This window comes from Alligator mississippiensis, chromosome 1 (assembly GCF_030867095.1).
Source record: "Alligator mississippiensis isolate rAllMis1 chromosome 1, rAllMis1, whole genome shotgun sequence".
In the NCBI taxonomy this organism is placed as follows: domain Eukaryota; kingdom Metazoa; phylum Chordata; order Crocodylia; family Alligatoridae; genus Alligator; species Alligator mississippiensis.
In genome coordinates, this window is record NC_081824.1 from 67,098,978 (window position 1) to 67,113,874 (window position 14,897).

A 14,897-nucleotide genomic window follows, 5' to 3' on the forward strand; every position below is an offset into this window, starting at 1 on the left:
GTACATGGGTTCTTGTGCTCTATAAGATCCAAGTACATGTTTTAAGAAATTCCTTTCTGTTCCCCTGTTTTACTACCTACCTCATGGTCCATGAAGCATGTATGTAGCTAGGAGATTTGGAACTCTCAGCAGATTCTGGAAGAGTTTGTAAGCAATTCGTGGGATTGGAAGGGCCATGGATCTAGTCCTGAGGTGTAGCTGGTTAAACGGGGATCTCATAGCTCCAAAAAAGGGTGCCAAACATGAGATCTGAACCTGGAAATGCATTTCAGAGACAGAGGGCTAGGAATGATGATCCTAGATAAAAAGGGCTTGGAAGCAGATAGTTTGAATCCTTTCTCCTGTTGATAGTATTCCACTTTGAATAAAATTCAAGAATTCAAGCTCCATCCAGTTACTGGGCAATGCAATGGGATTTGCTGGGCAATGCAAGCTAGCAGTGTGGGGAGAGGACATTGTCTTGGACTGATGTGGAAGCTGCATTCTTAGAACTTAGAGCAAAGATGCACAGACCTGAAAAAGAATGAATTGCATTCAAATGCTTGTCCCAAGCATGCAGTTGGTGCAATAAAAAATATCACCCACAGAAATCTTTATCTTTCCCATATTTCCTGGACCATCACAGCTATATCACTACAACACTACCAGATCATGGGGGATAAAGATTTACCACTTTATTGTTTAGTGGTATTCTGAAAATTGTGTCATGGGTCCACCACTATTAAAGAAAAAATTTTCACTTTAATTATTTTTATCTCCTCTATTCAGATTTTAATACCTAATTCCTGACTTTTCTCCTTACTTCATAAGGCTTACATGTATCTACGCTCACTCATTCTTCAGCATCTGAGAAAATGGCTTTCTTTTAATCTCTTCTTGATAGAACTCTACTCTACTGCAGTATAAGTTATCAGGTAGTCCCTCATCATTTTCCTTTCCTATCTTTGAAACATTTATTTCTCTCTCATGTCCTTTCTGTAATTAATTGACCTTAAATGGCCAGTGTATCCTAGGAACTCTTCAATCTCCTTCATCTGCATGTGAAAATCCAAGATTCAGTGTATGTGGTTTACATCTGATTTACTGAAAAATACAGAGAAAAGTGGATGAAAATAATTTTGAATGTTTAGAGGAAAAAAGGGATGAACAGGGGACTTTACTTAATATGGAATCATTGTTATAGGTGTATTAATGCAAGGTAATTTAATTATAGCCAGGAAGAACAAAATGTTCAAAAAATATTTTCAAGAAATCAAGAATAGAATATTAGGTCCTCATGAGATATCTGGAGGAAAGGAAATGCCTGCCCCTTTGAATTCTGGAGTTACTTTTAATCCATTTATCTTATCCTAAGTGTATTTAGGAAAGAAATTAAAACTCATTAATGGCTAAATTTGCCAGATCAAGCTTTACTTTTACTGTCATTACAGTTTTTACCTCAACTCTTGATAGGGAAGGGATTATGAAGAAAAAAGGGGATTATTTTATATAATGATCACAAGACCCATACCTGTCCTGATCTAAGACAATTCATCCTAGAAGATGGAATTTATTACTTACAGAAAGCCCTACAGCCATGAATTGTGTGTGCTTTGTATCTTTCAGAGCTATATTTGTATAAAGACAAATAAAAAAAATGTAGTACCTTCATAATGAGGAGTGTAGGGAGTTTGATCTCTGAGAATAATAGTAGCCTTTCTCTAGCTCTTGAAAGTGACTCAGTAAAGATTTTGATCTCTATATTGTAAATTTGATATCCTGTGGATCTCCTCTTCACCTAGCCCACTGAGTCTACTGTTATATTACATCTTTCAAGCTTAATATTACTTGATTAAAAAGCTTAGGGTTTGGGGGGTTGTTTGTCTGTTTTTTTGCTTTTCTATGTCATCTTCCTATGTCTGGTTTAAATATTATTCAGTGATATTTGTTGTTATACGATAGTTAATTATATTATATACGGACTTTGTAACGGATGCTGCTTTTCTTATATTTTTGGAACCCCTGTTTTTATTTAAATAATATGAACCAGCTTTTAAAGACTGCATTTGAAAAGTAGCAGTGCTCATGCTCATGTGTCTTCCTCATAAGCTGTCTGCTCCCAGCTATCTATTCAGTACCAATATTTAATAAGGTTTTTATTTTCTACTTAGTCCTTTATCACAAAGGGCCTATGTTTAATATGTCTGCCTACTTCACCTGAATCAAGTGGTGCTTCTCCTCTTTTGTTCTCCATTCTGCTCTGCTACATCACATGCAGGACAGAGAGTTAGAAGAAACCTTTTGGGTCCAAATCCATTTTTATATCACATGCAAGATATCTATTTGTAAAAACAACAGACATCTCTCTTGTTTCTGACTCCCTTTAAAACAAATCTCTTAATCTTACATTTATCTAAAATTAAACTTCTAAACCATTTGTCCTTTAGGACCTTGAAATATCAAAGAACATAGAATCATAGAAAAGTAGGGCTGGAAGAAACCTCAGGAAACTATCTAGTCCAACCCTATGCTCAAGGCAGGATCATGCCTGTATAAGCCATCTGTTTATTCAAACTACTCTTAAAAGCTTCCAGTGATGAAGATTCTACAACTTTCTAGGTAAACGGTCCCAGTGCTTAACCACCCTCATAGTCAAAAAGTTGGGTTTTTCCCCCCTGAATATCCAGCATAAATTTTTGTTGTTGCAATTTAAAACTTGTATTAATTGTCCTTTGTGGACACAGAAAAGAATCTATCACCATCTTCTTTATAATGAAAATAAATCTAGCTGCAAACTTTTATGAGAGATTACTTTTGGTTTTAGAATTGGGCATGTACTTAAATATCTTACTGAATTTGGACACATACCTCTCATTTTCCTAAATCTCTCTGAATATGATTAGTTTCTCTAAAATATTTGTTTGCCTGCCTAGTGTGAAGTTCTGCAAACCTGAACACCAGGGAAGTGGTATCTTGCTCGTTCATTATTATTTGTTAAGCTCTACCTAACAACCAGGCCAAATTTTCCACTTCATGACTTCCTGGGGCCTCCCTTTCTTTGATATTAACCTTGTGTTTTCTTTATTCCCATTCTCCAAAGCCTTTCACATTTTCAGAATTGATTAAAATCTCTACGCTTGGACTAATGCAAAATTCCCATCTCATACTGCACAACAGTTCTGTCTGTATTTAGCAATGTGAATTTTATCACTTGTTTTCATGTGATGGTTAATGCCCTTAATTTTTCACTTTCCTTTAGTTGCTGTTAAGTTGCTGTTCTGGATTTTCTTATGATTGATATGTAAATGTGTTTATTTATGTAAATGTGTTTATTTACTGCGGAGTCCTGCTGTTCCTCAACAGAGGTGCATGGGAAGTGGTGTCTATAGGACAGATGGTCTGGGTCTACTAACCGGACAGACCCAGGACAGATGGCCTGGGTCTACTAACAGATAATAGCACGTCTCCTGGAAAGTTATGGGGGAGCTCAGGAATCTGCTCCAAAAAAAGAGTACTAATTTCCTTCCACCCTCCAAAGTCTTACAGGCTCTTGGGGTCAGCACATAATAGTCATATACTGTGGTAACGAAAGGGGTATAAAACCCAGGACAGACAGAAAATTGCTGTGGCTGAACATGCCCCATTGGTCCATGATGTATTCACAGTTTTCACAAAAACATATTAGGGATTTACTTTATCCTACTGCTGCATATGTACATTGAAGGAGGAAAGGGGATTTTTTTCCCCTTAACTTAAATATGCCTCTCTGAATGAGTTAGTCTACAAGCTGTCCACTATCCTGCATTCTCCCTAACTTCAGGCTAACACAGGTAACTTTAACGTCCTCTCTTTAAATATCCTGTTATGAAAGGGTGGGTAGGGGAAGAGAAAGAGAGAGAGAAATGCTTGTTATACTTAGGCATACAGGAAAATAGCAGACAGTGGGGCTTTAAAGAGCCAATACCTCAAATACAACTATTCTTGAACACTCACAGATGTCTCCCTTTCCTGACATGCACATCAGTCAGCAGCACCAGAACCTCATTTTCACAAGTACACCTGATCTGCAGACATGGGAAACACCACATTTACAGGGTCCCCATTATTTCAAGGTTCAGTGCCCAGTTTTTGTTTGTTTGTTTTTTTGTCTTAACTGTACTGCATTATCACATGCAAGGCTTTTGAAAAGATTATGATTTTGTTTCAGGGCAAGACATGCTGCTTTCATAAGGAAGGTAACAATACTGTGAACTAACTACCTTCAGAATTTTAGGCATTTGCTTACAGGGGCTTGAAGGAGCGGGCGCTTATTCAAAGGGGGTGCAGAGATAAGGATCCCTGTTATAGGAAAAAGTAGAGTAGGAAGACAGAAATGGATAATTTTGCAGCCTCCTGCAAGATCTTGAGAAGTGAGGAGGTTTTTGATGCCACATCCTTTCCAGGGGACAAATCCTAATGATTATAGAATGGAGGATTCTCTAATGGTTCTCTGTGATTCTCTAATCCTGTAAGTGTCCTCTGTGGAATGGATGTCAAAGCCTTAATGCTACTCTGTGGGGCCCCCGTGTGCCTTAATAGTCCAGTTCAATTAGGAGCCATGTCAGTCATGGTCCAGCTATAGCAGTGCAATATGCCCTCCCAAGAAAGGGGAATGCTGCAGAGAAGTTATCGTGGGGTACATTGATTTTCCCAAGACTGGCAGGTTTCATGGATTCTTAATATAAAGCCAAAAGAGGAAATTCCTTTAGCTTCAAAGGAGAGGCTTAAGAGTCAGTCTCTGAAAATATTTTTGTATGGTTACTTGCTCAATTTGGCTGTAATTTGTCCTAATTTCATTCCCACTGTGCCTTGCGTTGCTGTATGCCTTCAGAAGTAGAAGGAAAAAGTGCTTGTAATTAACACCAGGGTGAATTATGTGCATTGTGTGCTGGGCTACTTCTCCTGTACTGTGCTCTTTTACTTGGCCATTCTTCCTGTATGAGTGGTTTATTCATCTACTTATTAGAAATACACAGAGTTCAGCCAGCATTGAATCCTGTGGCTGGGAATACATTTAAGCGGCAGGGTTTTGCTTGTTTTCCTTGTTCTGGGCTCAAATCATTCAGTGCAGTCTCCACAGTGATTATCTTCTCAACAGTGAATATCATTAACTGAAGCATATTTGTTTGTGCTAAGAAGTCAGACTTCAACATAAACTTGGAAAGATAATTTCTTTAACAAATTATTCCAGCCACCACTCAACAAAACTGCCACATGATGACTCTAGGCCAAAAACATTTAATGTCAGTACTGCAGTGGCTGGACACAGAAGCATACTCTACCAGTCTGAGGACCAAGAATGATGATGTTCTAATCCTGGCTCTGTCATTTGACTTCTGTGGCTTTATATGATGAATCATTTAACTTCTCTTCTTCTCTGTAAAACTGATATAAAATGTAACTTCTCCACAGGGATGTTGTAAGAATTAGTTTATGGTATGATCTTCCACTCTTTGGGCATCCAAAACTCCTATCAATTTCAATGAGTGTCTGGAATAAAAAGAATTTCACTGTCCCCTTTGTTGTAAGAAGCTTTGTAAATGAACAGTACAATAAACACTATAACATAAGTATTATTAAATGCTACATTCTTTGCTATCATCTGCCCCAAAATATTTCAAAACAGATGCAAAAGGGGCATTTTAAAGGAATTGTATGTGCAAATATGAATCAAGCCAGTAATTCAGAAAAACTGTTTTACGTTTTGAAAAAAAAGAAGTTTGCATGGGTAGTAGATTAAAAGGATGCTTTCCAAAAACGTGGAGTAATACTTATCTTCTTACAGGGTCACACAGGTTTGAGGGAAAACTTCCAGGTTTTGTCAGGTTTTTTACAAGCGTACTGACCCTTGGCTACATTTTCAACTTGGAGGCTCAGTTTTGTATTCCTTTCACACAGGCAAGACACCTCACTCTGCAATTAATAGGACTTCTGAATGCACAAGGAATGAGGGCTCAGTGTTCTAATTTTTTTTTATTTGCTGTTCAATTAAATAGGTAAATCCATAATGTTTAAATGACTCGCTGGAGAATAGTATGTGGTTATCTGGCTGCATTTAAGCAGAATAAGTCCCATAATATTTTTCTTGCTCTGTCTGATGGGACTCATCTGAAATACATTTTTAAAACTTAGCAAGAATTACAGTGCCATTTGAGTGATAAAGTAGTTCTTTATTCTTAAGGTAATAATATTAAGAATGTGTTTTATTTGTTTAAATTTAATCTGAGATTGTACATAAAGTCTTAGATGTTATTCTCAAGCTCAAAACTCAAGCTTTGTTTAAAAATATGACTGTTGATTGCAAGCAGCCATTTCAGCCCTCAATCACGTTCTTCAGCGACTTGTCTAATAAGCTTTACTTAAAAGGGACAATATTGTGAATCAATAAATATTCCCATTAGTAACACAATTGCTACTAAATACTAAATACTTTTGAGGAGACAGTAAAGCTTTTTATTGTTTATACTTCATTTTCAGTTACACATAGGAGGAACACTCAAAGCAGTTCTATCACAGCAGGTGGACCATGTTCTGAAACTCCAATTTTGACTTGCTGGAGTTTAGTAGTGCTTTAAGGTCAGAATAAAGGGGGGAAATAAAATAAAAAGATAATGGGAGGAGAGCAATTTCACTCCCAGGTGCTTATTTTGATGTGTAGATATTTGTTTTGCAGGTGATGTAGCTCTTCTGAAAGAGCAAACTGCTTTGTTTCTCTACAGAGCAGAACACTAGATAATAGAGGTATTTCATAAGATTATGTAGTCCTTGGTGTTCCATGTAGTAAGGGTGTGCAACTGACACAAAAATGGAAAACTTGAGTTACAACATCAAAATGACTGCTCCTATTCCCAGCTGGTTAAAGGCAAAGGTCACAGGACTTCTTTGTTTTCCATTCCTGGACTGAGTGGAAGCAAGAAGTATTAATGTATGAAGGTAATGATGAAGACAGTCAGCCATGTGTGTGCAATGCAGATGAATGTGTACAGAACTCTTATTACAAGATTACTTGCATTTGCCTTGTTTGCAATCCAGATATAATCTGCACACTCCTACCTCTCTCATATTCAGCTGAAGGAGTTCATTTACACAGCATACTGCAATGTTCCTATTTTTAAAAATGTCCCAGTTTTCCTCCAGGCCCTGCAAGTGAAATTAACAACTCTTTCTGCTGAAAAGAAGAAATTACAAGTGCACACATAAATACAAATATGCTAATATTACACACACAGTAACTGTGCTTTTGTGCACACCCCTACAACTTGCAAAAGAATAATTAAAAAGTAAGCCTGCAAAATAAATAGTTTGCTTTCCAACTTTTTTTCCAGCCCAGATGGGTTATAAGCCTCCATACTCCAAGTTGCCCTTTGTTTTGTTTATTTGTTTGCAACTGATGTGTGTGATTATATTGGAACAGCATCTCTGCGACAGTCATTACACTGAAATGCAGGGCTGAACAGTTTGGTGGCAGAATGTATTGACGTTTTTGCAGCCTCATGAGTCTGACAACTGGGGTTGGGGAGTTTCAAGCCGTGGGTCTTTACAATAGCAACTTGATTCTGCAGACAAAAAGGAAGAGATTTGAAGAATTATTAGAAGTGTCACAATAAAGACAATAGATATTCTGCAGAAAAGTGCACTGAAGGACAGATATCACAGCACATGCCAAGTTATATGTACAGTTAGATACAGCTTTTCAGCATGAGAAGTAAGCAGTTGTTTGAGTGTGCTGGCATGATGAATCCCTCTTAGTCTTTTTGTTAAACTGGTTTGTTTCATCTGAGCTCCCTCCTCCAGCCTCACCCTCTGGACTGAAAAGGAATCTGGGGAGTAGCAAGACTCAGGATATGGGTGGGCAGAATTTTGAAGTCATGTTTAAACTGCAGCCTGATCCAAAGTCAACAGAAGTACATTATTTGCCCTGGATTTCTGTAGACTTTGGATCAGGCTTCATCTGCACAATAAAAACAAAAAGTTTCCTTATCCCTCCATCTCCAAAAGTAACTCCTCTTTCCTGTTCTGAAAGATGGAAGTAGGTGAGACTTATGCTAGACAGCAGTAATCTCACTGTCATATTCATTGGGCATTATATTCTATGAATGGCACCTGGCTATCTAAATATTGCCCAAAGACCTCTGAAGTTTTTTTGAGCTACACCGGAAGTGCTGAAGTTGACTTTGCCTTGGAAAAAAATAGAAAAGACAGGCCCATGCTTGCATTTCAGTCAATGCTGTGTAATGGAGCGTTACAAAGAAGAAAGTGATGAGCCACATGGACATTCTTATTCTCTTGTCCTGGGAAAGGAAGGTACATAATGCTGCATCAACAGAGGCTTTGAGTGGGTGTGTGGTGCTGCCAATCAGGGCAAGAGGAAACACCTTGCCTTTGAAAAGTCCTGCACAGAGGGTTGCTTTAATAAGAGCCACTGTGATTTTTAACTGTGTTAGCTGCTGTTGGGAATTTACAGCTGCTCTCTCTCTCTCTCCTTCTCTCCTTCCTTCCCCCAAACACACTGAGGTTAGAGAGCAAAAAACAGCTTTAAAAGATGAGGGTTGCTAAACACTAATTGACCTGATTTCATTAATCTGTTGGAAGGGCACTGGATTGTTGCGAGTCACTTATCAAGGGCCCCCGATTAACTGTAAAAATGTCAGGAGCGTCGCGATAAAGAAATGAAGGCAGTTTGCAGCCTTTGGCCCCGGAGCGCTTCAGGTTTCTGGGATCTGTTTGATGCAATCGGAAAGGAGCTGAAACAAAAGCCAGTCGCGCATCTGCAGGGAAAACTAGGCAACCGGATCGCTGCTCTTTTTCAGCACCCCGCTCCCCTCCGCCCTTCCCCACGCCCAGTGCCGGGGCTGGGCAGGATCAGCCCCTCGCTGCCGGCTCTTCCCAGCACCTGGGAGCAGTTTAAAGCCCTTCCTGGCTCACTCGTCCCCCTTAAAAGAGTGATCGGGCGGGACAAGAGCGGCGAGACGCGAGACTTGCTTCCAGCAGAGGCGGCTGATGCACAAAGTATCAACTCCGTCAACTTCAGAGCTGGCTGGAGAGCTTCGGCAGCTGCCCAGCGCCTGCCCTAGGGCCGGTGCAAGAGGCAGCAGCCGGGTCTCGGGAGGGCAGTGCCTGCTGCGGGGTGGGGAGAGAAGCCATGAGAGCCTCCCCAGAGAAGCCGGCTGACGGATCCCCTGCTCCCAAGGGCAGCTGAGGCCGGGGGAGCCGAGTGCCCGCTGCCCCGGGGCAGGGCCGCGGGAGGAGAAGACCACCCCCTACCTGCGGAATCGGACACGAATGCGCATTCAAGCCGCTCCGGAGCGTCCAGGCCGATCCGCGTTCAGCCGCTGCATCGGAAGCGGATCAGTTTCTGAAACGCTTGCTTGAAGTCTTCGTTGGACATGGTGTAGATGATGGGGTTGATGAGGGAGTTGAGATATCCGAGCCACGTGAAAAAGTCAAAGATGGCCATGTGGAACCAGCACGCATCCTTGCAAATGGGCAGCACCAGGGAGATGATGAAGAAGGGCAGCCAGCAGACGATGAAGGCGCCCAGGATAATCCCCAGAGTCTTGGTGGCTTTCCGCTCCCTGGCGGCCGTGAGCTTCTTCTTCTCCAGCAGGGCGTCGGAGACCTTCACCTTGACCTGGTTCATGTACACGGGCGAGCCCGCGTCGCTGCCCGGCTCGGGGGCCTTGGAGTTGATGGAGGTGACGGACGAGGAGGAGCCGGGGGAGTCCGTGATGAGGTGCGCCCGGGTGAAGCGCTTGCCCGCTTTCTTGGGCGTCTGCTTCAGGATGCGGGAGCGGGCCTCCACGTAGATGCGGCCGTAGAGGGCGATGAGCAGCAGCGTGGGCAGGTAGAAGGCGCCCACCGTGGAGTAGACGGTGTAGAGGATGTGGTCCGTGTTCACCACGCAGTCCGACACCTCGTCCGCCTTGGCCTGGCGCCAGAAGAGCGGCGGCATGGAGATGGAGATGGAGAAGACCCAGACCAGCGCGATCATGCCGGCCGCCCGCCGGGGAGTCCTTTTGCTGGAGTAGCCCACGGCGTCCGTGATGGCCCAGTAGCGGTCCAGCGCGATGACACAGAGGTGCAGGATGGAGGCCGTGCAACAGGTGATGTCCGAGGACAGCCACACGTCGCACACCACCTGGCCCAGCGTCCACTTGCCCGTCACGGTGTACACGGTGCTCACGGGCATGACCAGGATGGCCACCAGCAGGTCGGTGACGGCCAGCGAGGCGATGAGATAGTTGGCCGGCGTGTGCAGCTTCCTGGTGCGGGACACGGTGGCGATGACGAAGGCGTTGGACAGCATGGTGGCCAGCGTGAGCAGCGCCAGCGCGGCGGCCAGCACCACCTTGCCGCCCAGCGGCGTGCCCTCCTGGTAGGCGCCCGCCGCGCCGCATCGCCCGCCCGCCGACGACTCGTTAGCGGGCAGCGGGCACGGCCCCGCCGCCTCCATGCCGCTGCCGGCCGCTCGGGCTGGTGCGGGGCTCAGCCCTCCGCCATCCCGCCGGGCCGGGGCGGTGCCTGCGCCGGCGCCGCCCCGCGCCCGGCCCCGCCCCGTCCAGCGCAGCCGGGAGCCCCGAGGGGAGCCCTGAGCGGAGCGGGGCCGGGCCGGGCCGGGCTGGGCGCGCTGCGGGCGGGGAGCTCCCGCCTCGGCCCCTTATATAGACCCGGGGCGGCTCTGCCCGCCACTGCCACCCGCGGGGCGCCGGCCCCGCGCCGCTTCCCGCCCTCCGCCGGATCCTAGCGCCGCCGCCGGGGCAGGGCCGGGCCGGCCGGGCAGCAGAGGGGGGGCGGGCGGGCGCGACCTGCCCGGGGCTGCCCCCGCCCTGGGGCAGCTGCGCTTGCTGGGATGCCCCCCCCCCCCGCCACACACACACATACACACACATATGCATACATACACATATGCATACATACACACACACGCCCCCCCCCCCCTTCCCCGCAATACCCCGCAGAAGGGGGCAGAGGCGGGCGGGGCGTGGGGGAAGGAGGGGAGGGAGGAGGGAGCGGGCGCTCCCGCCCGCCGCTGCCCCACATCTGGCCCGCTCCCGAGCCCCTCCCAGCCCCGCGGCTCCTGCTTCTTCCGTGGCCCCGAAGTCCCCGGCAGCGGGTGCCCGCGGATCACAGCCGTCTCGGGGGCCCACCCCCACCCCCGGGGCTGGGGACACGCCTGGGCGCCTGAGGACAGCTTCTGTTTGGCGGGAAGAAACCTGTTGCTTTGATCCCACTGAAAAGCTCCTCGGCTTTTCCCTGCTAGGATCCGAGCCTCCCGGGCCCGAGCCGGACTGGGCTGATCTGCCTCAGACTCTCTCCCCTCGCCCCTCCCGGCTGCCCTTCCTCCCCTCCCGCCCCCCAAGGCACACTGCTCGTGCCGCCCGCCCTCAGAGCCGCCCGGGGGAGCTCAGCAGAGACCTCGGCCAGAGATTGAGATGGAAGAGGGATGGCAATGCTTGCCTCGAGAGGGATGGGTTAGCGTTGGAAAGCTCGGCTTGGGGAAGGGGGAGAGAGAACGGGAACCCGGCTGCGGCCGCCCCAGGAGCTGTCCGGAAAAGAGAGGTGCTGAAACGGGAGAGCCTCCCCTCCCACGGGCAGCCTGAGAAACAGCCGTGCTGCGCAGCCTCAGCACCACGGGAGCGTCCCCCTTCTCCCCAGCCCCAAGACAGGATGGCAGCAGTGACCCCACATTCCCCCGAGACCACCGCTACTGGGAGAGAGAGACAGGAGAGTCAACCTGTTGAAAAGTCAAGCCAGCGTGACTCTCACTGCACTCATCTCTTTACGACTTCCCCAGGGCCAGAGCAAGCACAGATTTCCTAAAAAGATTTGTCTCCGCTGGCATCGGCATTTTCCCCAAGCAGCTCCCCCAAATCATCACTGAATCTCTACCACTTGGCCAGCACCAAACCAACACCCCAATCCACGATTTCTCTAGGGTGAACCAAAGGACAGGCTGCAGGTTTAGCGGGGTTGCATTGCTTTGGTGAATGCATTTTCTTGTTGCTTTGTAATAGTGCTTGTAATAGCACTTTACTACAATTTACCCTGCTCCTTGTCCATATTCACATGCTGAACAGGAGGATAAGCTCTACTGCTGTTACATGGGTATCAATGAGGGGAGAAAGTAGGCCTTAATGCTGTACCTCAGTAAAGATTGACGTATCTTGTTCTGGGGGTCAGAATGCTTCTATCTCTGTGTCTGTGCACAAGTAGCTTCCTATTCACTGACTGGAGGCTATAGGTTTTACTGAATAATAATACCTTTTGCATTCTCCCAGACTTCTTTTAGTGGGAAGGGTTTGTATAATGTGAGCTCCTGCTCCTGCAATGTTTTTCCTCCTCCTGTTTGATATTTTCTATTGAATTTAGATAAGCACACATAAATGGCTTTCCCCTAAATTTCTACCCTCAAGTTCTCCTGAGGAGGCCCAAACTTGTTTATCAAATATATTTTAATTTTAAAAATCCACCCCCCCCAAAAAAAATTATTTCTGTTTTCCATCAGCCTCTCTTCCTCTTGTGGAAAGGCTCTTCTCTTACAATTATATTTCCTTCAGTGGTAATGTTCTAACCCCAGCCCCTGCAGGCTAACCTTTCAATCATGTTGTGTAATAAAGACAAATATCAGATGAATGGATGATGAGTTTTGGCTTCCCTATTGATGCTATTGTTTATCTTAATTATAAAAAGTTCTCTTTCCTCTGAGCATTGCTCTTGCTGTGGCCCTTCTTCATTACTTCAGGGTATTCTATGTCAATAATAATTATTCATCATTGCCTTGTTTGTTTAGGCAGGAAAAGTCTTTTATTTTCCTGTTTTTCCTTTATAGTTATTCTGATTCTATGATCAAGAGTATGTGCCCAGGGCCAAATTCATCCCTGATGTATCTAAAATAATTTCACTAGTGCAATTGTTTTCAAACTTTGTAGACCCAAGGAACCCCTCATTAGACTCAAAGCACCCCTTAGAAAATGCCAGCTCTTAGTTTCCACTTGGTTTTTGACTAAGCAAAAAGAGCAATTTTTCTGCAGCAAAAAACTCAGAAAGATCGCCCAAAGATCGGGATGTTGCTAACACTATGGATTCCTCTTAGAAAGCTCAGGGGTTATCTTGTGAATCACATTTGCATGCCTAACTGTGTGAATATTACATGGCCCTCTGAGGCCCCCTCAAAATGAACTCAAGACACCTCAGGGTACCACCATCCCTGATTGACAATCACTGTTCTAGAGATTCTGCCAAGATTAACTGGGCTGCCAGATACAGCCCCTATCCTTCTAACAGAGATTAATACTGAAGTAATACCTTGAATATATTAAAAAAAAAAAAGACAACATTCTAACTATGCTCACTATAGCAGACTCAGTGTGCGTGATCTTGACAGAGCAGCCAAGGAAGAAGGAATCTTCCAACCCAGGCTTCAAAGCTTCCCTCAAGCTGCTTCAGGTGGAAAGGTGAAAGAAGATATTTTTTAAAATGGCACCCACTCTATTTAGGTTGTGCATGCAATCTATTTAGATTCCCAGGATGTAGATTATAGTGAAAGATGCCATGGATGTTCAAAGGTTTCTTTCCTTCCTTTCTCACCCAGGCAGTACACAGTCTGAATCTGTTGCACAATGGGGCTCCCACAGAGCTAAGAATCGATGGAAGCAGGAAAGAGGAGGGTAGTTATATCTTCAATAAATTACTGGTTGAACTCATTTTATCTTGGAGTTCCAATCTGCAAATTATTGTGAATCACATACATTATCATATGAATGATCATATGCCACGGTTATTCTAGCACACTGAAACTTGCATTTCAGAGCAGCAGGCAGAAGTCTCTTTCTACCCATTTTTTTCCTTTAACGGGACCTTAAAAGATACTTCCAGACAGAAATTCATTTTCCTGTAGCCTTTTGCTTCTATGCAAAGGAATGTATAAAAAGTGATTTCTTCATCCTGGGGTAATACAACTGATACTTCTTGTGTTCACATTTTGTCCTATTAAAATAGCTAGATTTAGGAATTGCAGGGAAGATTGATAAATATGCAGTTATCACATCACAAATCATCTACAAATAGTAATTGATTCAACATAAACACAGGACAGGTCCTTATACAGAAGTTAAAGAGAATGGCAAAAGTTTAAAATCAATCCTAAAAATACTAGAATATCCTAAGAATCCTGAGAATACTAAGGTCAAATCCTGGTATCAGAACTGGGAAAGTGGCCTTTTCTGCTCAGTCAGAATTCTTCTGAAGTGCAGGGATTAATGGGCTGCTTGTATGAATTGGTTTCCTTAGGATACAGATTTTGTTGCATTTTCATAGGCTTAAATTCAGATCAGTGCACAAGACTGGTATGAAGTATGAATTTCACTTATGCACGGGCAGCAAGAAATGCATAAAGTCCTGTGTGAATTCCTGTGCTAGGCTGAATTGCACCCTTAGCTTTTAAATAATGAAATTCTGAGTCATTCTGCTTGCAAAGATAACCTTCACTATGTAAATCAGCGCAGTGGTTTTTTGTTGTGTTTGCTAGCAGACAAACACTAATATATGTGTGAAGTTTCCCAATGTTAACTTTGAAATATAGCTGAGGCCATTAAATGCCAACACTTTTAAGTCACTAGTCAAAATAAAAACACTCAGCTTGAGTTACTGAAATTTAATTATACAGAACAGCTGGGGCTGGTTTTGATTTTGACTCTAAGGATCTAGAGAAGGAAACAAGTGCATGTGTATGTGTGCATGCACACACACACACACACACATTTAATCAGATTATTCATTGGGGGAAAACACTGCCTGCACAACTTCATTTTAAGGTAGTTTTGCTAATGGTGATTGCTTTCTCTTCATCCTAGACAGTGTTGGATCTTGGATAATATGCT

At 44.4% G+C, this 14,897-nt stretch overlaps 1 protein-coding gene across 1 annotated transcript; it reads right to left on the bottom strand.

Annotated features, from left to right (window-relative positions):
- Positions 1 to 9,282: 9,282 nt before the first annotated feature.
- On the bottom strand, positions 9,283 to 10,535 carry HTR1B (5-hydroxytryptamine receptor 1B). The gene has a single exon (XM_006271932.3). It carries the CDS (start codon positions 10,469 to 10,471, stop codon positions 9,344 to 9,346), a length of 1,128 nt encoding a protein of 375 aa, XP_006271994.1. The 5' UTR covers positions 10,472 to 10,535; the 3' UTR covers positions 9,283 to 9,343.
- Positions 10,536 to 14,897: the final 4,362 nt, after the last annotated feature.